Source organism: Chenopodium album, chromosome 2 (assembly GCF_948465745.1).
Source record: "Chenopodium album chromosome 2, dcCheAlbu1.1, whole genome shotgun sequence".
In the NCBI taxonomy this organism is placed as follows: Eukaryota; Viridiplantae; Streptophyta; class Magnoliopsida; order Caryophyllales; family Amaranthaceae; genus Chenopodium; species Chenopodium album.
The window spans coordinates 73,514,090-73,541,352 of NC_137835.1; the positions used below are offsets into that span (position 1 = coordinate 73,514,090).

Genomic DNA, 27,263 nt, shown 5'->3' on the forward strand with positions numbered 1-27,263 from the left:
TACTAAGATGGATTTTTGTGTTATTTACTAATTTTGTTTTAAGTGCCCATCAATTTGGCCAAATGATTATAATTTCGTAATTGTGAATGATCTTTTTGCCTACTAGCTGCGTATTTTGGCATCTTGGGTTGTATAAGGAATTAGTTAGGGATATCAGTGGGGATGGGTCTTGGTTTGGCGGGTGGTGGGCGGGGATGGGGATAAAAATCATACTCGCCATGGGTGATGGGGCAGGGGTGGATTTTAAGTTGTACCCGCCCCATCCCCGCCCCGCCCCGCCCCACTTCGTACCCGCCTCATACCCACATCTATATATCTTTTAAAGCAAAATTACATACTACCTCCGGTCCAAATTACTTGCAACTTTGGAATATTTTATATCTCACAAATAATACCCCAAAGTTGCGAGTAATTTGGACCGGATATAGTATTTTTATTCTATTTATAAAATAATTACATGAAATACAATATTAATCATAATACTTTGTACGACACTTATATTATAACACAAAAATGTGTATAGAATGTTTTATTTTATAATTCGTAATAATTATGTAAGATTGTGTATTTGAGATACGGATATTAGGTGGATCTTGGGTGGGGATTAGGTGGGTCTTTGGTGGGGATTAGGTGGGGATGGATATCCAAGTGGGGGGTGGGGTGGGGATGGTTTTGGAGTTGTACCCGGTGGGGTGGGGATGAGGATGAAAATTGGACCCGTCGCGGAGATGGAGATGGGGATGGGGATGGGGATGTGATGAAAATATTAGGTGGGGATGGGGATGGGAAGGCCAACATCCGCCTCGCCACGCCCCATTGACATCCTTAGAATTAGTGATGTGTCGCGGTGTTTGACTTGAATTGTGAAAAATGACATGAAAAGGGTCAATGTAGGAGTTTCTAAAGAATCTTCAAAGAAAAATTCACAAACATAGCATGGATTTCATGACAAGGACAATCAAAAAGAGAACATTTCAAAAGGACATAATTCACGCATAAGTTTCACGTCATATTTCCATGAGATACAAATGCAATTAGGTTCATGAGTTAATGTGGATTCGAAGATGAGAGTAAGTACAAGGCCGAAGGAGAAAAGATCCCACCCCAAATTGGCCTTTACTCGATTCAATTTGACACAATGCTGCAATCTAAAGGCAACAAATACATTTACCATGTTAAAGATCCAAAAATAGGCAATTTATTATAAATTTCTGGAAACAAGAAAAAGAAACCAAAAAATAGGTAATGGTGGGATTAATATGGCGTGACAATTGATTTTTGACAGTATATTTTGTTAATAGAATGACTAGAATAGGTGGGACCGTGTATCAATTCGTTAGGCATGAGACATGCAAATATACTATAAACAGGCAGCAAAGCACCAGCAGATACCAATTCAAAGGAAGGATTTCACGTAAGGTGAATGGCCGGCAAATCACATACTGCAAGTATACGTATACATTAAATCAATTGGCTGAATCCTTGCAACTAAATTTCTAAACAATGCCGTCTCATTTGTTTTCAATTGACAACTGTTCACGTAGACTTGTAAAGCTAACGCAAGAAACAGGCACAAATGCACAATTGATTGAGTTTTAGCTTCTTTTTTTTGACACTAGTCTGGAAGATCAAACATCTGGGAAGAACTGAGAACTGACGCCCCAAGTTTCACTTTGTCGACATCCACAAACAACATGCTAAGATTATAAAACTAAGCAATACAAAACTGTGAAATACAAAATTGTTCATTTATCAGAAACATGATAATACAATCAAAATGAACTAAAATCAGAATCAAAGCTAAAATAAATAAATAAAGACAGGTCCTAATCGCTTTCAGTATCAGTTTATCAATTTTCAGCAACACTCCAGAAAAGCTCCCTTTAGAAGAAAAGAAAATGGTACTTGAAAATGGTACTTATCTCCAAGGCCAGAAGCCTCTTGTCTTCTTCATCCTGTTGTCAAGAGTAGGGAACTCAATCATGTTGTAGGCAAGATCGAGAACTATTGGATTCCTTGGGACTGCTTGGAAAGCTGGAGGGAAAGCTTCAATCCGGGGAGGTACTTTTGTGTTGGAATCACTGACAGCAGGCTCGTACACATCAAGTTTCTCAGCAAGGAGTTTATCCTGTTAAAATGAAGTCGAGTGAACTATAAGATTATTTATACACCAGCATACATAATATGTAGACCAGTGGACGATGCCAATACCCTTATCTTTCCCTCCAAAAACATAGTGAGCACACATATAACCATGATCTTTATGCAAAGCTTAACAAACCCCAAACAATAAAATTCATTTGAGTGGGTGGTGCTACATCACACAATCCAAAATATTCAACTCGTTTTAAGTCACCAGATATTGATCAGAGTTAGTAACATAAGGCTTCAATGTGGCTTACCTGACTACATATTCCCCCAAGCAATAGTGAGACACCTTGTAGCACACAAGCTGGGCAACTATTTACGATCAGGGAGAAGTATGATATAAATCTCCCCCCCCCCCCCCCAACACACACACACACACACCCCCACGCTTTTTTAGGTCGAATACAATTTTTTACTGCAAGCACATAACCCCACACACCCCCACCATTAGTTAGGTCGAATATAATTTTTTACTGCAAGCACATAACCCTTTGACCTTGAGATTCAGCACCTAGGTACCTTTTATTTATATTATACACTAGTGCAGGGAAATGCTTTCAAAGTAAACATTTCAAAGAAGAGTAAACCATAATTTTGGTAGAGACAAACCTTCTTATCAGCCCCAGTCAGAGACATATTTGATATCTTTTTAGAAAGCTTTTCAGGAATCTTCTGCTCTTCCAAGATTCCAGTAGCATGCTCTATACAAATGTTTGATCTGCACTGTTGATGTAATGCCTTCAACTCTGCCATCATTCCCTGTCATGAAGAAAGTGCACCAATCAACCTTCTGGCAGTTATACTCACTAATCAATAAAGCTACAATTTACTTCACCCAAAAAAAAAAAAAAAAAAAAAAGCCCTACAATTTACAGTTCAAAGCAAGGATACAAGATAATCAGCAGGTACAACAAAATTTCCTAGGCATCAACTTTAACGTTACACACAAAATCCTTCCATCAGATATTTAGTTCATTTCCAGGGAATTCTGTAAAGTAATACCCCCAACATTCTTTTCCTCTAGCCTCAAAAGAGATATACAGCACAAAGCATCTGCAAACATGCTGCGATTCACATGATGGTAAACTGACCTGTTCACTGTTTTCCACGCTCTGCAATTTTTGTAGTGCGTTCTCCGTCACAGAAAGAGCACGAGAATATAATGCATAAGCTTCAGCTCTTTTTCCCGCCAAACTGTAGGATTTCGCCAGGTAAAAGCACCTTCAAAAATTGCAGTGCGATGTTAGAAATTATTAATCCTTAACATACTCTGAGAAATCCAAATACTTATCAGGTAAACTATCATGACAGCATCGGCAGCAATAATCAAGGAATGCTCACAACACTCCCTGGGAAGCAGAATTCACATTACCCCTTGCATGCATATAGCGAAAACTAAAAAATAACCACGCACTTATTGCAATTTCTGTTTAGGTAAGCAGAACTTCACAAGTGAAAAAAGAATAAGGAGTTCACACAACTAAGGTCTAACCTCTAATGTATGATTTTGAAATGACTAAAGCACATCCCAAGCGTTTGTTTGAAAAGATATTCTATACACATACCTCAAGTCCTCAAACCCACAAGGTATGGGTTTAGAAACCCAAGGGGAGAGGAGGGTATGGCTCATACCAAGCATTCAAGCATCAGATATGAAATAAAATAAAAAAAATATACCTTTCTGCACGGAAAGCTAAACTTTTGAGAGTGCATTCCTCAGCAAATGCCACTTCTTCACCTTTACTATCCCTCCCAGAAGTGACTAAGTCAGACAAATCAGCTACATTCTGCAAATGATGACAGCTGAACATGATTTTTTTTCCATAACATTTTACATACTTGAATATATGGAATACCAACCACCATCATGGCGTCATCCAATCAAGAAACCGGTTTAAATATCCAAAACAGATATCATTCTGAATGCTTACTTGTAATAGAAGATCGTACAAGCGAACTAGTTCCTCGGGTTTGGTAACTTTTTCATTTTTGTCATCACGGTTTCTGCTGAGTTTGCTCTTGGCAATACTAACTAAAAGCTGGTTTCGCTCAATGGTACGTTGTCCAAGAACGGCACTTACAGCTTTGTCAAGTCCATTCAATTCATCTTTCACATTTTCAGCACTCCCTGCAGTAACCTATGTGACAAAGTTTTAACCAATCATTATTTTGGACACTAAAAGCCACCCTTGAAATCAAGCCACAAGAAGACGTAAAAGTAATCAACATGGTACCAAACTACCAGAAGCAATGCATACCAAATCATTGCGAATGCAACTCCTTGCATCATGATAGGCAGAAAAAAATTTGTCAAAGACAGCAAGTTTTTTCTCAGCTGACAGCGAGTCTGCAGTTGGACCCTGAATATCCTTCTCCAATTCCTGAGCTACTCACATGTAGAATTAAAAAACTGTAAATTATATAGGTTCAGATGTATATAGTGTAGGTTCAGAAAGTAGCAACAGCTAGAAGTTAAAGACAGACGAGATATTCCATCTCCAGAAGCAAGCTCTGGAAGAGCCAACCCCTTGCTTCCGTTTTTATGCCCATTACTTACACATATCCTCAAGATAAACTTTGGGGAGAAATGTCGTAGATAAACCTCAACTATGGATTGACAAGGTAGCAAGTTAGTTTATTTTTTAACAAAATGAAGCAGATACAAGAGTTACTGCAAAGCAAATAAAATATAACCATTTATCGACTCCTTTCAATCAATCAAAGCCTTAATCCCATAAGTGGGGTCGGCTATATATAATTATTGACTCCTTTGGCGAATAAAATATTGAATGGTAGTAAATGATGAGTTTTTATTGAGTTGAAATAATACTACTAGCAAAGAGAAGGCTATATATAATAATAAATACTCACAGCTTGTTAAATCAGATGAACACATCACTACTAATTTTTAAAGAAGAATGAGCTTATGCCTTTTATTTTAATGCTCAGCAAATTCCTAGTGAAATTAATCTACCATGTACTTCAAAAGGGAAGCAGCCTAGCCACAAAATTAATACACACAGCCACACAAGTAGGTGGAAAACAGATTGGGATCTGATTCCCTTGAAGAAAACAAAACCGAAGGAAACATATCAACAGAGAGACAATGCACTATGCAAAAGAGAACAGAAGACTAAATGAGAGCACAAACAGAGAATTATTAGTGAATCCTTCTCATCCTTGTATTTTTATGGTTTGGAAGTTCCATTATATTAACTGTGCATTTTCAATAAACAGTAGGAAACAGAAGCCAAAAGCACAAAGCTGATTTTGATCAATTTGTAGTGTATTTCGGTTATGTTTCTCTAACAATGAGCAGCTAATTGTTTTCCAGGATTTATTATCAAACTTTAGCTATGTAATTTGATAATTAACTTAGTTTTGGAATTATCTTTGGTGTTATGATTGAATTATTCATCTATAAAATTGATAATTAATCCTAAGAAATTCAGGTTATAAAATTATGCGAAGATAATCATGCATTGTGATCAAACCAATGAATGCATTGTCTAAGCTTTGTTTATATAGGCCATGTCACCAAGTCAGTCTCAATTGTGACCCAAAGCTCATAGCCTAAGGCACCTATATCCGTTTAATTGCAAATTAAACTAGAAAATTAGCTATATAATTAGTGGTGAATCAAATGTCCTTTCCAATTACTGATTGATCCCCCGGTTACCCTTATCTTGACCATTTAGATAATATAGTTTCTACTCTGTTATTTGTTTTGAATTAATTAGAATCAGAAACAACTTATTTAACTGGTTTTTGTCACTAACTCACTATCTATAAGATATCCAAGTATTTGTCACTATCCTTTTGAACTTCTACACTTGTATGAATACGATTTAAAAATTGCTATCAAGCAACAACATTAAAACAAGAAACATGGAGCTTCTAACAAGGATATGCACCATTGGAACAACTAGTAAGAAAGCTCCAAAATAGTGCTACTTCAAAGCTTAAACAATGCTCTACTGACCCACTTCAAGAGTGATCTTTACCAAATATTCTCAAAGAACCAGAATATCATTGTATCTTGTGTGCCATGAAAGGTCATCAGACAACAGCCAGCAAATAGCTCGAGAGTGCTAGCAGGCATGCTACTTTTGAACCCATAATTCATGGTGATCAGGCAGAGAAGAAATACCAAGCCAACATTTTCAGGGATCATGAGTCTAGATATGGTTCAAAAAAATCTTCAGGGACAAAGCTCACGAATGCTAGAAAAGTATAATAGTTGAACTATGTTCTATAAAAGATAATGACTACTAACCTTTTAGAATGGAAACCCTAGTCTTAGGATTGGAAATTGGAAATCGGTGTCCCAGCCAATTGAACTCTGTCATTGAAGCAGCTTGTTGAGACCTTGCCTCAGCCATGACAGCCTGCATATACAAAGACAGTTATAGCTCCTTGAAAGACCTGACTGTAGTCTGCAAATAGGTTTAAGCCCAATTCAACAGGATAAATCGTATGTTTAAAATGATTGGGAAAGTAGCAAAGCACCCTCAACAGATGCATATCTTTAGGGATTACACTATTCATGACATTTAAAGATCTAGGCTGACAACTCTTACTTTATAAAAATGAAGCATAAATCCAAGCTACAAACAAGTCTGATACATGTTTTTCAAAAATTTAAGGTAGCTTTTCAAGCTAAAAGTTCAAATCACAGAAAAGCAAACTTACTTCCAACTTGGATTTGAAAAGGTCCAATGCTGGCCCCTCCATTTCACCAATCTGCTTAAGTTCTGATGCTTGCAGGTTGGACTGGCCTATTTTGTGTAAGCAGTACCTAATACTAGGCTCTAGCTCTTCCACACGTTCACGACACAGAACCTGATTTTCAAGGTCTCCATACTTCCCAAGCTCTTCATAGACAGCCCTGCAATGTTTACATTGCCATAAGAGTTATGCTCTGTTTAAATAAAGTGACAACACCTATGTGCCCCCATCATACATAACATTCCTGCAGCATGCAGCCTAGAGGCATGTGGCTTCCAATTAAAACCAACAAATGACACTAAGACAAATATTCTAGCATCTTCAGATGTTCTTGAATCATTAATGCCATAAAAATCATGCAGAAGGATATAATTCATAACAAAATAAGATTTTTTTTTTTTTTTTTTTTAACAATGACACCACTAGTCATCTACAAGCTAAAGACACTATAACGCACCTGGCACTCTTGAAATTCCGTAACGCCATGTCCCAATTCTGATCTTGCTCGAACAACAAGTTACCTTTCATATATGATGCATAAGCCTGGTCACAGTGAAACACATGTTCAGTTCCAATAGTAAGTAATAAAAACTTCAAATGCGATGTTGGTCATGCAACCTAGTTTTCTTGAAAAACATACTAAAACATTATAAGTTTAAGTCTCAATGCTGCTTGACAAATAATGCAGGAAAACAGAAACTAGTACCTAACTGCAGCTTTGGCAACTAAATATGAATAGCTCCAAAAGTGATTAAAGTATTCAAGGGAATTAAGCAATCCTTCACTTGCCTAACATCACAATCAAGAGCATATCGCTCAAGACTATTTTGCACTCTGTTCATCCTATGTTTAAAAAATATGGTTGCTTCTCCACAGTCTCCAATGCATACCTTTTTTTACCATTAATTATGCATCACTCACTCCATCTTAAATTAGTTGCCCTATTTGCCTTTTGAAGGTCAAATTTCATCAACGTTGCTCAATTACTTCTACTATCATATGAGAAAAATTATACCATAGGGTATCTTGTTAGATTCATTATAATGTATACTTCCAAAATACCAAATTCTTATAATTTTCTATAAAATGCGATTAAAGAAATTATTGGTCAAATGTGTCTTGGAGATTTTGAGAAAAAAAAAAATTAGGCAACAAATTGGAGAAAATAAGATCATCAAAAATGATTTCTTGCAACCAAGATCTTACATGATAAATATTATGAATTGGTGAATATCAATGGCTAAAGTTTTGGCTACGAAACATTTCTTGTAGGAAGGTGAAATGGGGAGGAGGGAGGATAAGAGTTATAGAAAAGTTATCAATGCATACTTCTGTACTAGCATTACACAAAATCCACTACATGTAGTCCTTTATGCAATTGTCTACGTTAAATTTTCTACAAAAACCAGTACCTAGACAGCAATTATGTAATAAAAGTCCTAGAAATACATTTTAAACTAAGAGATGTCCAAGGTTCACACGACATGGATGTCAAATAAAGAATAACAAAAACACAGTTAAAAAGGTAAATGAAGCTTTATCCAGCAGTAAAAAAACAATTAAAAAAATTGTGTCGGATAGGCTTGCTTGGAGCTTATCAGCCACAGCTATAATAATCCTCACCTTCACAAAAACTCACAAAACGGCTTCATATGTCTCTTCAAAATGTCATGGAAAGTTCTAAAAGTGAAATGGCTATAGAGAGGCACAATGAGAGGATGGAGACATTAGATGCAACTCTAAAAGGGACTTGTATATTTCAAGATGCTTATCAAGCAAAATGACTATAGTGAGTGGCATAATGGGAGAATGGAGACATTAGATGCAACTAGCGCATCCAAAAGATCATTGGCGTTGGTACCAAACAAATGGGTTCACAAATCACAATACTACTTCATCAGTTAAGCCATCCTTTATACATCCAAGAAAGTATTAGGGATCGCAACACAAAAGTTTCCTAAGTATAATTGAGAAGCATATCAAGGAACTTCCAGAGCTATAAAGAAGTTACATTCAAGAGCACAGAAACAAATATGTTGACTAGCAAATTTCAATAGAAGTTCAGAAGAACAATTTTAGGAGAGGAAGATAATGGCTCATTAACCCTTGGGCCTCGAAGAAAATTCATGAGATACATGATGAGCTGACATAAAACTATGTCCACAGGCTACTCAATAAAATTAGAATAAAAGTTCTACTGCTCTACATAACCATGGGTGCTAGAGTATCAAGACTTGATTTTCAGTCATCTTACCAGCTTGACAATAGTTCACACAATTCACTAAAACCAAAATAAAATTTATTAAACATTCAAAGGAAAAGAACCCACTGCAACCCAAAAACAATACAATTTAAAAGTAATATATATGAGATCAAACCTCAGCTTCCAAAGAGGTTCTGGAATCTCCTTTGAGTGCACAAAGTTGTGCAAAAAGAGTAGCCCATTTTACAGCCTTCCTCAATCTGCCAATCAGATAGATGCGTTGGCGCCCATTTGGACCATCCGGTAGTTGTCTTTTCTCCATGGCATGGCTCCATGCCCTTTCAGTTGTATAGAGTAGAATATGGAGAAACCTACAGACAAAATAAATTCAAAATAAAAGAAACTTACTTAGAATTGCACAGCACAGCAATGGAAACATTTGGCAGAGCCGCAGAGCACAGAGACCAACGTAGTGTAAGCCACATACATTCCACACTTAAGGACAGTGATTGAACAATTAGTTTAAAAAAAAGAAAATTACCTTACATCAGTAACAGTGCTCTCAGTAATAACTTTCCGGCTGTATTTATTACGGCCATGTGTAAACTTGAGGGATTTATACAGCCTTCTCAGACGAGCTGTACAATACCGCCTACCATTCAAACATTCCAATCAATCAATAAAAGCACCTCAATCACATTAAATATGTACAGCATTCAATTCAACACAAGAAAGCCTATACCCTATGTTCAAGAGATAATTAGGTATCAAAATGTCACAGAAAGACAGGCTAACAACAATCCATTCTTTCATTAATTCATTCTAATTTATTTAAAAGATTAAGACAGATATTCAGGTCTAGACATGAAGCTAAAGGACTTCTGATAAAGATAAGTTATGTTAACCCACCACATTAATGATCTTCGCATCACATGCTTTACGAAATGCAAGTTTACAACTATTTAAAAAATATGCTGCACACAAACTAAATACGGAGTATCACTTATTCAACATTTTTACCCCCATATTTTTTAATATTATTAACTTAGAGCTCGTCCACTATAAGTAACTTTTTTTTTTGGCGGTTTATTATAAAGATTTTAGTGTTATTTTTCAATTTTTACAAAACCAGTACGAAGCTACTTTTGTTGTTGCTAACTTTAATTTTTGAATACCTATTTTTAAATCAAAAAGAGAAAAAGAGAAAAGAAATTGACTCGACCCACTTCATCTTCCTTCACAACCATAGTTGACACCCCTAAAGGCCTAAAGATCCTGAACCATTGGCAGCCACCACAGCCCCTAATATTGACCATCAGGATCACTCCTCACCCCCCTCTCCCCCTCTCCTCCAAACTATTGTGTCACCATAAAGCCCTTTAAAGTTGCAACAGCACCTTCACCTGTTTCCCTGCTTCTCGTTGCCTCTTGTTTTATCTATTTCATATTCCTTGAATGCCTAGTGTTCCTCTAGCAGGCGATGCCCATCACGGTTAACCACTCCACCCTATCTAGCATCCTCCACTGCCTGCCAAACGTAATGCACCTGCTATAATGGTTGTGACCTGCTGTAGAGTAGTGGTGGAGGTAGACATGGGTGCTAAGTATATGGAAGGAGTGGGCAGGGCATTTCAAGGGGGTGAGGGCATGGGGCACAAGGCATAGTTGAAAGCAAGGTCTTGTTTCCAGATCATAATTCATAAACCACTATAAGTGATTTTCCTTTTCTGCAGCGATTTTCATAAATCAACAAGTTGTTTTCTCGAGCAGTTAAACTGAAAAGGATTCGTTTCCATCCTCCAAAACATAAGAAACGAAAAACACAAAATCTACAATGCCGAACAAACCTTAGGGCCGCTTAATTCCAGTTCAATTCAGTTGTTCCTAATTTCCTTCTCTCATAAACAATTCATTTCAGCTCCATTTAGTTCAGTTCAATTGTTTTCAGGAAATCGGAACAGACCCTAACCATAAATTGCAAAGCATACCCAAGTTTGACAAGAAGAAAACCACTTATACATTGCCATGCATTATCACTCACTGGACTACAACGAATTCATGCAACATTCTTTATCCCACTAGCCCGACAACTCTAAGTTGTACAATTTCAGAAAATCAAGCAATATCAATCTCAATTGTTTTATTGAACAAAGAATTTCGACAAGTGCAAGTACCTATAGCGAGTGTAATCGCCATGGCGCAATCCATGCTGCATTTGGGCAGACTTCAAGAGCTGCAAAACTAACATCATCACGAAAATCAAACCAAATATCAGAATTACATGCGTTTCAACAATCATAATCCAAGAAACGAAAAGAAGATTAATACAAGTATACCATTAATGGAGAATTTAGGTTGATCGGAACCAGTCGATTTTTGAATATCGATATCCATTGACGAAGCTGAATCGTTTACTTTCGCCATTCCTTCAATCAAATTATCAAGGAATCAGATCGATAATTGGTGAAATTTGATGCAATTGACAACCAATATGAATAAAATCTGCAATTAGGGATTCGATAAACCCTAATTTGGTGCGAATTAGAAAGAGTAATTGTCGATACAATGTAATCGGAAAATAGAGTGTGAAATTTACCTTGATTGTACGGATTCTGGGAGCAACTGCAACGTCTGCAATGGTTGTGTAATTGTGTTTAGAAAGAATTCTTTGACGATACACTACGATACTTGCGATGATGATTAACCCGGCTATATTCGGGTAATCGGGTCCAGCTAAAGAGGAACCGGAACCAAAATCGGAGTATCTGGATACAAATTTCGTTAGGATTCGAACGATTTTCCTAATTTTGAATTTTAATAACACAAAAAATAAAACACGAAAATGGTTTCTAACATCAATAATCAATAACTATATACTAAAAACACACCAGCATATACTAAAAGACACACCAGCTAAAAAGACACATCAGCAATGACATATGTCATTTCTTGATATTCCTTTTTTTTTTTTTGCTGAATAAAAAATTCTATTACAAAGACAGATCTTATACAAAAATAATTCCTAAACTTTTACAATATAGTTACTTAAAATAAAAAATATTTGACATATTTTAACACAAATATTTATATAGCTATAAAAAAAACATTCTTAACATAAGTTTGATAATTTTTTACATCATTTTAAACCTAACAAATCTTTCGTAATCCTTTATTTTGATAAAAATTTGTCAACTATATTTTATATTTTTTTGTTTATAAAATACTGATTATAATGATAGTTCAAGAACAATATTGAAAAATTCCGTGCAAGGCACGGTAACTAACCTAGTTTAAAAAAAAAAATTACACCGAAAAAATTCACAATATAAGATCTTTTGATGAAATCAAGTAAATGGGCCCCATAAAGTACATTTATCACAATTTTGTTGGCGGAAAAAAAAAATAAAAACAAATGGAAGAATAATTTGAGTAACCCCATTTCTCTTGTTTTAAAAAATAAGAATAATCTCAAAAATAAAGTACTTAAGGAATAGGTAACTCTATTTATTCATTCGAATAACCCCTATTCTCTTGTTTTAAAAATGAAACAATAATTCCACTTATATAAGAGAGTAATACCTATTTCTCATTCAAGTAACCTACATACGCGTTAAGCAGTGGCGGAACCACTATAGGAACATGGGCCATTTTCCAAAAAAAAAAAAAAAGATTTTCGTTAGCATAAAAAAATACAGTGTATATATATAACACAAAGTTAAAAGATGGTCTAGTGGTTGTTGGGCCTTGAACAAGGTTTTTTTTTTCTTAACAGAGGTAGTACTTTTTTTTCCTTTTTTGGACTTAATATTTATTTCATTTTATAGTTTTTACAAAGTGCTGCCATTTGGATTTTTTCCTTTTTTTTAATATACTTGTTTTGGATTTCAATTTATAATATATAATTTACAAATTTAAAGTATTATAAGTTCTTAAACCTCTGACTATTCTCAGTTAACTATTTAATCAAGTACCGCCTTTTTTATAATAATTTTTAATAATGTCCTATTCAACTATTTGTAATGAATACATATCTCCATATTTTTTATCTCTTTAATTATGTGTGCTTAAATTCAAATTTTTTATTTTATAGTGTTTGGAACTAAATTTCTAATTTTATTTTTACAGAATACACTATAATAATTTCATTAGTCATATAAAGTTATGTTCATGTCTTTTGGAATGAAACCCAAATCCCTTTATATCTATTTTCATATTGTTCAAATGCTTATTATTTGATATTTCGTATTTTTCAATTATCAGAGATCACATAACTTACAATTGGGGTTCACCAAACAAATTTTTATTTTTTTTTTGATAATTTTCTTAATATGCAATGAAACTTATAAAAACTTCTCTTTTGCCATATAAGAATAATTGTATTTTCCATAACAAATATATATGTTAAGAACTCTATGTGAACATCTTTTTTTTTCTTAAAATTTTTGTCAAATTTATTAAACATTTGAAATTTGTCCCCCGGATTATAAATCCTGGCTCCGCCACTGGCGTTAAGGTTATTATTTTATTCCTGTTTTAACTTAGACTATTTTTCTATCCAAATTTCGTGATTTGTTTAATTTCTCCAAATTCTTAGAGGTTAGATTTAATAGTCATCTCACTGTGGATTCGACCCTACTTGCCCTACTACATTGTTAGTTGGTTTTTTAGGAATTTATTTTTGATAGGTGTACGACAACTTATCAAATTTTGATAAAATATTAAAACTAAATATAAAAAAGAAAGCATAATTAAAAGAGAGAAATAAAATTAATAAACTCAAGAACAATCCATGGAGAATCCATGGAGTTGTCATGAGAAAACTGGGGCTAAGAAAACCTAAAAAGAAGGTAAACTAATAAAAAGCATAAAAGATGTTGGATTTGTAAACATAAATTTTTAAAGATACTATTCTTCAAAAGTCTTATTCTCTTCACCTTATTTTTGTTGAATTGAAATTATTTTTATTGATTTGGAGTAACTTTTGTAACGATAATCAAATTATTTTTACTAAGATTAGCTTAAATTTACTAAAATTATATTCACTAATGCTCGATTACATTTGATTTTTAATGTTACAAATTTATATTAATTAATTTTTTAATTTTTTACATTAAACTAAACCCTTTTTGCTGAAATTATATTAATTTAACTAAATTTAATTTAGACCCCTGTTATTTTATTCACCCTATTCTAATAATGCTCGGTACAAATTAATTAAAAAAAATTACTCAATAAAAATTATTTAAGCTAAAAAAAGTTCAATTAAGTAAAAATATTTTTTTCTATTAGAAAATTAGTAACTTTAAAGATCAAATACAACAATGAATTAGTAAAAATAAGTTTAAATTACATTAGTAAAAAATAATTTAAGTTTAGTAAAAAATAATTCTAGTTCAGAAAAATTGATTTAATTTCCTTAAAAATAAGGTGAAGAGAATAAGACCTTATTTAATTTTAGTTTGTTTTTTGTGGGGGAATTTTAATGGAAGAACCAAAAACCTTCGATACTATTGTGTATTATGATTATTTCTAACAACACAAAAATCAAGTTAATTTTTAAGACCCCATCATTCACCAAAAAAAAATATGTATGTATATAAAATAAAGATAACAATGCGTATACATTGATAAATATTGTAATGCGTATTAATGATTTATTTAGGTCATGTTCACTTCACCATATAAATTAAAAACAATATTCGGTAAATTAATTTCAGTTTAATTAAAATCAATAAATTTAAAGAAGAAATATAATAGAGAATCAGTAAAAATAATTTCAGTTCAAGAAAATAAATTTCATTTCAATAAAATAATTTCAATTCAGTAAAATTAATTTCAATTCAATAAAAATAATTTTAGTTCAAAATAAAAAAGGTGAAGTGAACATGGCCTGAATAGAATGTGTGTTACTTTAATACATATAGTATTGTAGCTAAGACGCTTTTCAATTTTAAATTAATACGAAGTACCTCCGTTTCTTATTATTTGCTACAAAGGAATTTTTTATGTCTCACAAATAAGGCCTTATTCACTTCACCCTAAAATGAAAGTTGGACTTAAATTATTTTTATATAACTGAATTTAATTTTACTTAATAGATATGAAATTATTATTTTACTGATTTTCTATTATAGTACTTCTTTTTTGAAGGTACTAACTTTTACTGCACTGAACTTATTTTTATTGAAATGAAATTATTTTTACAGAACTGGACTTATAATAAAGTGAAATTATTTTTATAGAACTAAAGTTGTTCTTTTTTTTTCACTTAATATTATTTTAAAAGGTGGAGTGAACAAGGTCTAATACTCCTCTGTTGCAAATAATAAAAAATGGAGGTAGGTCATGTTCACTTCACCTTATTTTTGTTGAATTGAAATTAAGTTTGCATGCTGAACTTAAATAATTTGAATTAAATAAAATTAGTTTTAGAAAAAATTGACTTTTGGTACCTCAAAAATGGGCCCTGATGACTTTCGGTACCCTTCTAATTTTTTTATTTATTTTAATTTGATGCCTATCAAAGTTACAAAATATAGATTTTGGTACCACTTAACAAAATCTGTTAGGGTTCTGTTAAGTGGGGCCATTATCTAATTAATAATTTAATTTATTTTTTTTAAAAAATTATTAAAAAAAAAAACAAAAAAAACTCACCCCTCTCCCCTCCCGTCAGCCACCCTTCCCCTTCCTCGTGCCAGATGTCGGTGCCCAAACGCACCCCCACCACTGACGACCCCACCCTCTTCCTTTCCCTCTTCAAATTTCAGTCGCAACAGTAGCAAAATAGCAACTAAAATTTGAGTTTACCCTAGCAAAACAACAGCAACACAACACTAGCGACCCCACCACTGCGTCAACTGCGAACCACCTTTATTTCCTCGATGGCCCTCCTCGCCTCCCTAGCCTGACGTCGTTGCTTTATTTCCCCTTTCCCATAACCTTGAATCGTTCCTTCCCCCACCCCAGAACCCTAGCGACTTGGGTTTTCGATGGCCGAGGGGATAATTGTGTGGGGTTCTCGGGAGTGGTGGTGGTGGCCGGAGTTGCACGGATTTAATGAGAGTTCGAGTGGTGGTTTTAATGGAGATTGGTTATGGTGGTGGTGGCAGCTGGAGCGTTCAAGAATCGTCGCCCGAGGGCCGACTGTGGTGACTAGCTGCATGCATGGGATGCGTGCCTAGTTGCTGCAATGGCAGACCGACAGTGACACTGGCTTGAAGGTGGCTAAGGTGTGGCTAGAAGGTGGCAGGACCTCACTAACGGAAAGTTAAACGAAAGTTGGACGGAGGTATCAAAACTTATAATTTTGAAATTTGATAGGTATCAAAATAAAAATAATAATAATAAACTAGAAGGGGACCAAAAGTCAACATGTCCCATTTTTGATGTTCCAAAAGTCAATTTTTCCTTATTTTTACCGAATATTATTTTTTAAGATGAAGTGAACAGAATCTTAGTGTTATTTTGAGAAAAAAAAATATTATTTCTATTTAAATACTCCGTATAAGATTGTCTTACTTTATTACATTCTAAGAATCATTCATTTATATTTCTTTCAAAAAATATTCTTTCATTTATGCTAAAAAATCTTTAATTTCCTATTTTATATTATTGTGTCTTTATTTATTATTTTTTTTCCATTCTCTTATATCTGCCAACTCATCATCATTGTATGACACATCATTAGCCACATGGATTTATGATAACTTTTTTTTTGTCACAAGTCGCAACATTTAGCATTTTCGGTGTAGCAATTTATTTTTTAAAAGAAATTGTAATTGTAAGACCCTTTTCACTTCACCTTAAAAAAATCAGTTAAAAATAAGCTCAGTTTAATAAAAAATAATTTAATTTCAGTAAAAAAAAAAAATTAGTTTCAATTCTACTGTAAAAATAAGTTCAAAGTCCAATAAAAATAATCTAAGTTCAATAAAAAAATGTAACACCCCTTATGATTGCTGTAAAATAATCTTTTATACTACTCATACCAACAAGAAGCATCTTTCTTTTGGGGAGCTCATATGCTAAGATATTCTCAGTTAAGTACTTAAGCGTGCTTAGCTAAGAGTTGTGTGGAGAAAGTGATAAAATACAAACGGAGTAATAGTAAATCAGTTATAATAATTTAAGTTCAGCAAAAATAATATTTGTTCAGTAAATTAATTTCAATTCTGTAAAAATAATTTCAATTCAATAGAAATAATGTGAAGTGCATAGGGTCTAAGTTTCACAAAATTCTACTTTTTTACTATTTAAATTTCAGTTGAGCCAAGCCAAAAATATTACTAATATTTAAAAAAAATAAAATTAAAAAAGGACTTTATTGAACTATCACCTCTCACAGCTCACAAGTAAATCAACTAGTCCAATTACACAAATTAACTTTTTGAAAGTAAATAGACGGTTGAGTAAGATCGAGAATCTCTATAATCGTTCTTAGACTAACATATGTAAAAGGTAGGAGTTAAACTAATGATCCCTAAAAAAAAAAGATGAATTCAAAGTCACAAAAATGAATTTCCCAGCATTTTTACCAAACAAGTTTGGTTAAGCACTTAAGCATCACCAATACTAGATAACTCAACTCTATTCTCAAGCATGGTTATTGATATATAGCACTTCTCTCTCTTGATTCTATTCCCAGAAGCCTTTCTTCATAAACCCTAGGAGCGGAATATCCAATAGTTCAGGTACAAACCTATGGGGCATCTTTTCCCCTGACAGCAACAACTCATAAAATAACTGGACACCTACTCATAAACGCGGGCACTGCTTCACCAGATAGAGGCCAAACTGCTGCTACTACGGGTGCTGCGGGATTTGATCAAAAATAGGTGGAGCACATACCATAAATATTTGTATGTGAAATAAATAAAAACTTTCACATTCATAGACCTCTGTGTGCAGTGGCCCCTATGTGAGGTTCGAGCCTCATCGACTCAGATCACCATGAACAAATCCCCCCTTATACCTAGGCAATGCCAACAGGTGTATGTCCAGTCATAAGACCATTCAATCGAGACTTAGTTAACCTTTCCAAATAAAAAAAAAAAAAAAATTATATACATGTCATTTTCTATTTTTTTACATCACACTTATTATTAGTAGTCAACTAGTCATTTTTTTTTTTTTTTTTTTTTTTTTTTTTTTTTTTTTTTTTTTGGGAACAAAACATTAAGGGACAAAATATATTAACCTGAAAAAGAAAAAAAAATCTCTGTCCTCTCATCTCCCCTCCTCTCCTCCTCTCTTCTAGGGTTTCTCTAAAATCTTGGCCAGGAAATTAGACTATTTCTGACCCTTTTCCTTTAATTTTATTTAGTTTTAAAATTTGAATTTCAATAAATCTACACAAGTATTGTAGATATTCGTCCGTCTCCCTATGGTGGAGCGTCTCCCTATGGTGGAGTCGTTAGTTTTCGTTAGTTTAGTTGTTTGTTTTTGTATAGGGTTTGTTTGTGTGTTAGGGTTCATAAAAAAAGTAATCATCGATCTTTTGCCCTATTGTCGGTTCTTTGGTAAAGATTTGTTCGAGATCGCAACGGTTGTCAAATTTTCAAATGCGTTCAGGCGAATCAGATGAGAATCATCCTTACGGCTACAACAAATCGTTAGACCGTCTCTCCGAAAATGCTGTATATTCCAGCGATGTGTGCGAGAAATGTACCATAGTGCAAGATCTTTTCAACGATCGTAGCTCTGATGAAGGAAAACCTAATTTGATTCAATTTTATGTATTTGTTAATTTAGATTTCATTTGTAGATGCCGGATGGCTTTTTATTAATTAATGAATTGATTTGTTTCAAAAAAAAAAAAATAGTCATTTTTTTGGTTAAATTCTAAAGTATAGTTGGCACCTCATTAACATGAGCAACATCTACATCTACAAGCCCTACTTCTACAATATGTTATGTCAATATCACACTAATATTAGTAGTCATATACTTTGTAGATATTAACAAGAGTAATATACAAAGTCAACAATATATATCACACTCATATGGTCATATTAGTAGTCATATACTTTGTAGATATTAACATGAGTAATATACAAAGTATATGCGGTGTATATATCAAGTAGCTCATTTTCACAATAAAAAAAGACCAATGATATCTTTGCAATTGCCAATAAATACGGAGTACAAATCATATAAATTTGATATGATTAAAAAATTACACATTAATTCTATTCTTTTTTTTTTTTTTTGAAATAACAAATTAATTCTATTCTAATGATATGAACACAGTTAAACACTTTAAATAGGTAATAAAATGCAATTAAAAAAAAAAAAAAACAGTGAGAGTAATATGAATAAAAATAAATTTAAAAAAATCCAAAACGGAAAAATATAAGTTGGAGCCCCACAATAACTGATAAAACTAACCCTTATTTTTATGGGTTACGCAACCCTTGTCTAGTTTCTTCTTCCATAATTGCGCACGAGTAATTCAAGCTAAGAGTACGTGTTCCAAAATCATGCCATTCAAAATCAGCTCATTAATAGCCTCAAACTCAAAAAAATCTCTTCCTCTTTCATTACATTGTATGTTAACGTTTGTCTACCTTGGAGTTTTTGAACCTGACATCAAAAAAATTAGTAACACTAATTAATTATTTGATTAATTATTGTCTACTCCTAAAACTATATCATATCAACTACAGTAATGAGTTAATTAAATTACCAAGTATACAATATCTTATGATAAAGTAATGAAATAATTATGGACCGTCAATAGAATGTATGTAGACTAATCACAAAATCATCTTCTAATGGCAATAAAAGTTGGACATTGACTTTTTCTTTATCTTAAAAGATCCCCATTTTTGGGTTCACTCGCACCATTGCAACCATTACGATTGTTATGATGATCAACTCCGTCGTCAATTTGATCGTCGTCATCGTCGTAGTCATCGTCATCGTCGTCGAGGCCGTCCTCATCGGTCGTCAAGGGAACTAGGCAGCACGCTCCATACATATGACCATTTATACAAACAAAATACTCTAACCCGCCTTGGTGCGTACCTAGTCGTTTAGCAGCCGTTTTCGGGACTAATTTAGCCGATGTCATACTCCAAACTCGTGCACCACAATAAGGGCAACGAACTTGTTCCTCGAGTTGTACTTGTCTTCCTATTAAACAAGCTCGAGTTTTCGACCTCATAAACCCCCGAAAAACACCTCTATATATCCCCAAATCGTCCTCCCCTTCACCCATAGGGTGCTCGCAGGGATCGCTAACGTATAGCAGATCCCCGCGGCATCTCTTTGTCAAGAAACTGAGGCCTGATGTTTTTGAAAATCGGGCCTCCTTGACAAAATGGCCTGGTAGAGACACTTTGAGTTTGAGGATCGAGGTGGGTTGGCACCCGCAACAGAAGAACATAAGCTTTGCTAGCGCGTGCCAACCACCCCCGATCCTTGACCCGGGTAGCCCGTGGCTTAGGCCCGCCACCATACGTGGGGCCCGGTAACTACACATGGCCCGCCACAATATCCTCTTCGCCACGGCCCGAAACTTCCGGCTGACCCGAGCCGTGGCGCATACGGTCTTCAAATCCCATTTTATGTACCCGAACACGAGCAACAAGATCTCTTCATTAAGGATCCTTGACTCAGGCGCCACCGGTTCCAAATCCGATTCATGACCCGTCGGGCCGGTGTTGGCCCGTTTATTGGCCAAATTCATATCTTGAGTTGGTGGGAAAAAGGGTTGCATAGTTGCGTGGTTTAAGTTGGACAAGACCTTTGTGTTAGTGTTACTAAAGACTATAAATACACAAAATCAAGATTAATGGCTTGAACATGCCACGTGTATGTCTCCCATTGGCAGACAAGGTGCTTTGTGTTTAAGGTGCATGTAACTCAACACGTGTTGATCACCCATTTGGTGTAATGCCACGTGTTATCATAGGAAAATGAAATGCCTTATCACTTGATCATAGAAGTGACATATGAAGCCAAATATTTTCGTACAATAATGTCAATCAGGACACGTGTCCATCTAGGTCATAGAATTTGATGATATCTTCCAAAAATATCCTAATTAGACACTACAAAATATCTTTCCTGATGCTTAGGTAATGTACTAATTACCCAATTAAGAAATAATCTCCCCATATCAACAAATGAAAACGCACCACGTATAAAGATCAATGAAGATATTTAGCAACAAATTTTATATTATTAATTATTTATTTATTTTTCGAAAATTGAGTTGGTCACATGGATTTAATAAAATGGGAGAATAAAAAAAAGATTGCATAAGATATGGGTTTGCTAAAAACAGGGAGGAGTTGTTCTACTTGATAGGAGTAAAATATAATGACATAAATAAATGGGAAAGTTTTCTGAAAAGGGAGCCAATGATGAGGGTTTATAAAATGGTGAGATGATTAAATTAAGGAAAAATAGTTGCCTTATTAGTGAAGGGAGCCAAAGTGGAAGAAACCTTTGAATAACATGAGAGGATAGTCACTTCCCCCAAAAGGTAAGACCACATGCTACCATGTGATCTCAATTTAGTAGATTAATAAACAAATTGAGTCAAGTTTACCGATTTTGGAAAGAACCAACATTTTATATTTTTAGGTAACTTTATCGTTAGTTATTTACTCCATAATATGCAGTAGATTTTTTATTTTTGTTGTTGAAAGAAGTTCTAAAAGGACACTAAATTTCATTAATATAAGTCATACGACATCTATAACTGACAATGAACGATAATGAAAACGAATTTTAAAAAGTCGAACAAAAATTAATCGGGGAAGGGCTAAGAATCCAAATACATAAATATAACAATTTGGCATATTCTCGATTCGTTGACTCATACAATTCGACAATAGGAAATAAGTTTTGATAATATAAGTTCAAAATATATAAGGTTTTCAAGTGTATTTTGTGATTTATTTCAAAAAAAAAAATGTATTTTGTGATTTATACTTCTTTTATTTCGAATTAAATACAATATTTTAATTTTTATATCGGTCGATAAACCTGTTTTTGTATTTTTATATTTTATTATCTAGATCCATGCGACCAAGAATAGTCATAACGTGTAACCAACTCTTAAAATTTGTTCCATCAAGCATGAGTATCATAATAATATTGATTGGTATGCATCACATAATGCATCCAATACACGTATAGATTTAGGATTAAGTAGGGGTACCCTTTAGATTTTGGCACAAATTGTTGAGAGGTTATTTGGGGTATTGGTTGTACACTTATACAGTATAAAGGGGCCAAAATTAAAAAATATTCATTAATACCGTTACATGTCACTCTGTCGAAAAAGAAAGTAAAAAGGTGAGCTGTGCTGCTAATTAGAAATAAATGAAAATTATTAAGGTATAAGATGGTAGGGGCGGATCTATTAAGGTAAGAGACCGCCTATTACAGATAGGCGGTCTCTTTATTGCTTCTATTTGAGATTAGCCCACTGTCAGTTTTTTAAATATCAAAAAGACCACCTATTAAAATATCAGATAGGTGGTCTCTTTGCTATTGCCACCATGTCATAACAGGTCTCTTTTTGTCAGCCATTGAATTAGAAAATTTTTTACGCTGCTTTCATATTTCATTAAAGAGACCTGTTATATTTGATAACCGGTCTCTTAAGTTATTTAACTTTTTTTTTTTTTTAATAATTCTTGTTTTTAAGTAAAAAATCATAAAGTTAGTTTAATGTAATAATTTTATAGTATGTATTTTTATATCCTATTTTTGGCTTGAAATCATATTGGTGAAATATAATTTTTTTATATAATTTTTGGATTGAAACAAGTGATCAATTATTGATGGTGACTCATAAGTTCGAAAATCCTGGATCCGCCACTGTAAGATGGACATGTGCAGCTGTACATTCAACTAATCTCATCATAATCTGTGAAATATTTGTTCCATTTGTTTCTTTGAAAGTGAGTAGTCAATTGATTTTTCATATAGTTTTCATTACACTAATCATAATCTGTGTAACAGTACCTTGATCATTTTTTTCTTGCTGAAGCTCTTTTTCCTATATGTGTGCGTATGTTTTATTTTTGGACAAGGGCATATAGTGTATTGCAGTCTGTATGATCAAAATCAGCATAATTTAGTCATGACTGCTGTAATTTTTTGAATAAGAGCTCGTTGTTCAGGTTAGCTTATTTTTTTATTTCTGTTTAAGTGTCTAGTCTCATATTATTGAATTTGGGGTATTATTTGTGAGACAAAAAAAATTTTAAAGTTGCAACTAATATGTTACGGAGGAGATGAAAAGGATGTAGGTTTAAACTCCAAAACAGTATGAGATAAAAATATAATGAAAAAAGTAAATAAAGATAATAAAGGAGAAACAATATTTAGATTTCCTCATTAATGTGCATGCTCTAAAGGTGTCCAAATTGCCAAACGTTTAATTTTATGGATTTTTTGACTTTTGCTACCTGTGAAACAACTCGATTTCAATTTTGCTACCCATCAAAACTTTTATTTTATTTTACTACCTAACATATGCACTTTTTTAAAATTTTGCTTAACGGAATCTGTTAGGGTTCCGTTAAGTTTATTATTTTTTTAAAAAATAATAATAAATTAAAAATTATAAAAAAAAACCAGCCACCCCTTCCCTCCCCCATGCCGGCGGCCGGCACCCGGAGTTTCGGCCGGCGTCGGGGCGCGAACCCACCCCCTCCCTGCGCAGCCCCCCTTTCCCTTTCCCCCACCCTCCTGACCCCCCATTTCCCTACGCAGCCCTGACCCCATCCCGAACCAAAACCACCCCCTTTCCCCTTCATCCATCACTGCACACCTCAAGCCACCCACCCACCTCCCTCCTTCGAAATTGGTTCGAATTTGGGCATAATTCGAACAATATTGTCGAAATTTTTTTAGGGCTTTTGTTTGTTTACATTTGAATTGCAAAATCATGTATTTAATTGTTGTTTTCGTTTTGAAATCAATGAGTTTGATTCGAAAAAATTAAAAACCCTAATTTTTCCCCCAATTAGATTTCAAAATTTAGGGGTTCCGTTAAGGGGGTTCGAGTGGCTAGGAGGTGTCGCAGGTGGGTATGGTGGGTCGCGGGTGGGTTGGGTCGCGATGGGGTGGTATTGCGATGGAGTGGTCTCGCATGTGGGTTTGTGAGCTGGGCGTTTCTGGGCTATTTCGTGGGTGGGTGGCTGGGTGCTTTCGAGGGTTTTGTGGGCAGTGATGGATAAGGGTGGTGGAGGGAGGTGGGTGGCTTGAGGTGGGCAGTGATGGATGAAGGTGGTGGAGGGACGTGGGTGGGTGGCTTGAGGTGGGCAGTGATGGATGAAGGTGGTGGAGGGACGTGGGTGGCTGGCTTGAGGTGGGAAGTGATGGATAAGGGTGGTGGAGGGGGGTGGCAGTTGAGGGGAGGGGGTGGCTAAGGAGGGAGTGGTGGCCGGAAAGTGGTAATGAGGGTGGCTGGATCTCACTAACGGAATTATTAACGGATTCCGTTAACTGGTAGCGAAATTTAAAAAACGGGATTTGATAGGTAGTAAAATATAATAAAAGTTTTGATGGGTAGCAAAATTGAAATCGAGTTGTTTCACATGTAGCAAAAGTTAAAATTTCCTAATTTTATTTTTATCTAAAACTAACATGATAGTATCAATCATCAATCAATAACTATATACTAAAAAGCCACACCAGCAATGACACATTTCAATTTCTGGTGTGTCCTTAGTATATTTTTTTTAATGATTAATTATTAAATTTTAATTTAAGCAAGTTATTTTTAAAAAAAAAGTTTATTTTTGTCAACTTTTTTTTTCCAACTATATAATTGAGCAATAATACTTACCATTTTTATGTTGATACATAATTAATTACGGAATAATTAGGAAATAAATAATCTTTTTCAAGAAGATATAATTTTAGTGAAATATTTTTTTAAGAATATGATCTTGATAAAATATTCTATGTTACTTCAATTTTGTTCGACAATTAACAATTTTATATTTTATGCTATAAAAAATTAATTTATCAAAAGAAAATATAGGGTAATTAAAATAACCGTGCATGGCACGGGACCTAACCTAGTATATTAAAATTTTTACTTTGCCTTTTAATATAGATTATGACACTTTAATTATTATATATTTTTTGATGTGTATGTTTTATCAGATTTTATTTGTTAGACATAATTAATTAATTTTAAAAATTAAATTAGAATTACTGTGCATGACACGGGTCTTAAGCTAGTTAATTAAATAAATCTTTTTGGCAAGTATATAAATGATCAAATATGTTTTCCTTTTTTTTTTCCTGACACAATGTTTTCCTTTTTTATATCTGCATGCGATTAACTAAAATAAAATAAATTAAACACACTTATTAAGAAAATGTTATCTTGAAGAAATATTTTTAGAGAATATTTTTTTAGGAACGAAATATTTTTAGAGAACAATTTTTTTCAAGCAATTAATTTTAGAAAAAATAATCCTGAATATATCAACAAAAATAACGAGCAGGCCCAGGTTACACACGGTGAGGAACAAGATTGTTTCTCACGAACACGTGGCATGCCAGTTGGCAACCAGTTGGCAAGTTCAGTTAAATATGTTACACGTCATCAGCCTCTTCCTTTTTTCGTTAAGTCACGCTGTTAGAGAGTTTCTCACGAGTTCAATTGAAGAAGCTCCCATCTTCATCTTCACACCTTCAATTGTGAACCTGCAATTGTTGCTCTGCATTGGCCGGATCGCCTGGTAGTGTCGGTGGTGGTAGGTGGCGCAAGCTCAATTTAAGGTAATTTAAGCTCAATTTAAGCTCCCATATTTCGTGTTGTTGATGTTGCTTTCGCCACTTTTCATGGAGTTATATCACGAATTTCTGTGGTTTAATGTTAAATTTTTGTTAATCTGTGTGGCCTGTTGTTTAATTAGTGCACTGGTGAAAGTTTGTTATGTGAATTTCCTTTGCGTTTGCTTAAATTTGTCAATTTGCAGCTATATCATGAATTTTTGTGGTTTGACATATAATTTTGGTAAAATTACGCAATTTAGTGTACTTGCATTTGTGATTTTTCTATGAATTTGCTACTGCTATCATTTTTCTATACTTGGGTATGTATTTTGTTAATTTGTGTAGACACCTAAAAATGTCTCCCCAAAACCAAACCCGATGATGAACAACCTTTCACCGCCACTATTGGTCGGGTTTAGTATTTAATCCCGAGAGTGCTTAAAAAATCGTATTTTATTAAATTCATATTTTTGAACAGTCCATGGATTAGTCTTGATGTTTGGTAAAAGCATAGTTTTAATTTCAGCCCAAACTTATTAATTAATTTTTAGCCCAAACCTTTTTTATTTTATTGTTTTATTATTTATTTTTGGCCCAAACCCTTTATTTATTTTTATTTAATTATTTTCTTATTTTAGCCCGAATAATAAAAAGTCAGGAAAGGCCCGAAATTGTCAATCGGCACTTAAAATGCCGAAGGAAATTAGGGTTAAAAATGTATTTAGACGGAAAAACAGGCAGGAATTTCCCGCGCCACGGCAGGTACCTACCGTGTCACGGGAATCCTTCCCGTCTGACGGTGGGATTTCCCGTGACACGGGAGGTCTGCCGTGACACGGGACATTCCGTGTCTTTTCCGCGTAAACCCTTGACGCGTTTTCTATCTCGTTTTCTGAAAATTTCCCGCGTCACGCCAAAAGTGTACCGTGTCACGGGAAAGTGTACCGTCTGACGGTGGAGCTTCTCGTGTCACGGTACAGTTTGACCATGTCACGGGATACTTTTTTAGGATTTTTATCATTTTAGGGTTCCGTGTGCTCCCTCAGCACATTTTCCCTATAAATACCCCCTCATTTCTGATGAACGGGGCACCGAGTAATTCTCTAATTTTATTTTCTCTCTTCTATGCTTTAGCCTAAACACTAGCCTACCCTTTTCTACTTCAAAATTCCTTCTTCAAGTACTCAAATGAATCCATACTTTACTCGTGGTTCTATCCTTAAGCCAAGGCGTGAAAGGTAGAACTGTTTGAGGGTTTGGCCCCAAAATCAACTATACTTTATTTAATTTAATTTCATTATTGTTTTATTTATTTCCTTGAAGTTACTAACTCGTTTATTATTTTGTAGTTGCAAACAAACAGAATCAAAGTAAGGATCATGCTCCTTTTATTTTTATTATTTTTCTAACGATTTTGTGTTGT

The 27,263-nt window shown here is 34.1% G+C and overlaps 1 protein-coding gene and 1 pseudogene across 1 annotated transcript; both read right to left on the reverse strand.

The window, feature by feature from the left end:
• Positions 1–1,727: 1,727 nt before the first annotated feature.
• On the reverse strand, positions 1,728–11,794 carry LOC145600545 (uncharacterized). Its single transcript, XM_081656432.1, has 14 exons — positions 11,676–11,794; positions 11,416–11,505; positions 11,254–11,320; positions 9,621–9,731; positions 9,255–9,450; positions 7,334–7,419; positions 6,841–7,036; positions 6,425–6,536; positions 4,407–4,534; positions 4,080–4,286; positions 3,826–3,935; positions 3,240–3,369; positions 2,758–2,907; positions 1,728–2,128 (listed from the first exon to the last, which is right to left on the reverse strand). Exons 2-14 carry the CDS (start codon positions 11,501–11,503, stop codon positions 1,919–1,921), a joined length of 1,791 nt encoding a protein of 596 aa, XP_081512558.1. The 5' UTR covers positions 11,504–11,505; positions 11,676–11,794; the 3' UTR covers positions 1,728–1,918.
• A 7,510-nt stretch (positions 11,795–19,304) lies between these two features.
• On the reverse strand, positions 19,305–20,811 carry LOC145587352 (EID1-like F-box protein 3 pseudogene; annotated as a pseudogene).
• Positions 20,812–27,263: the final 6,452 nt, after the last annotated feature.

Bases quoted from the DNA above. Each gene is read 5' to 3' on its own strand.
- LOC145600545 (XM_081656432.1), bottom strand. From the start codon at position 11,503: ATGGCGAAAGTAAACGATTCAGCTTCGTCAATGGATATCGATATTCAA. The intron at 7,420-9,254 runs GTTTGATCTCAT...CACTGTGACCAG, and splicing joins GAACCTCTTTGGAAGCTGAG to GCTTATGCATCATATATGAA. The intron at 3,936-4,079 runs GTAAGCATTCAG...CATCATTTGCAG, and splicing joins TGTACGATCTTCTATTACAA to AATGTAGCTGATTTGTCTGA.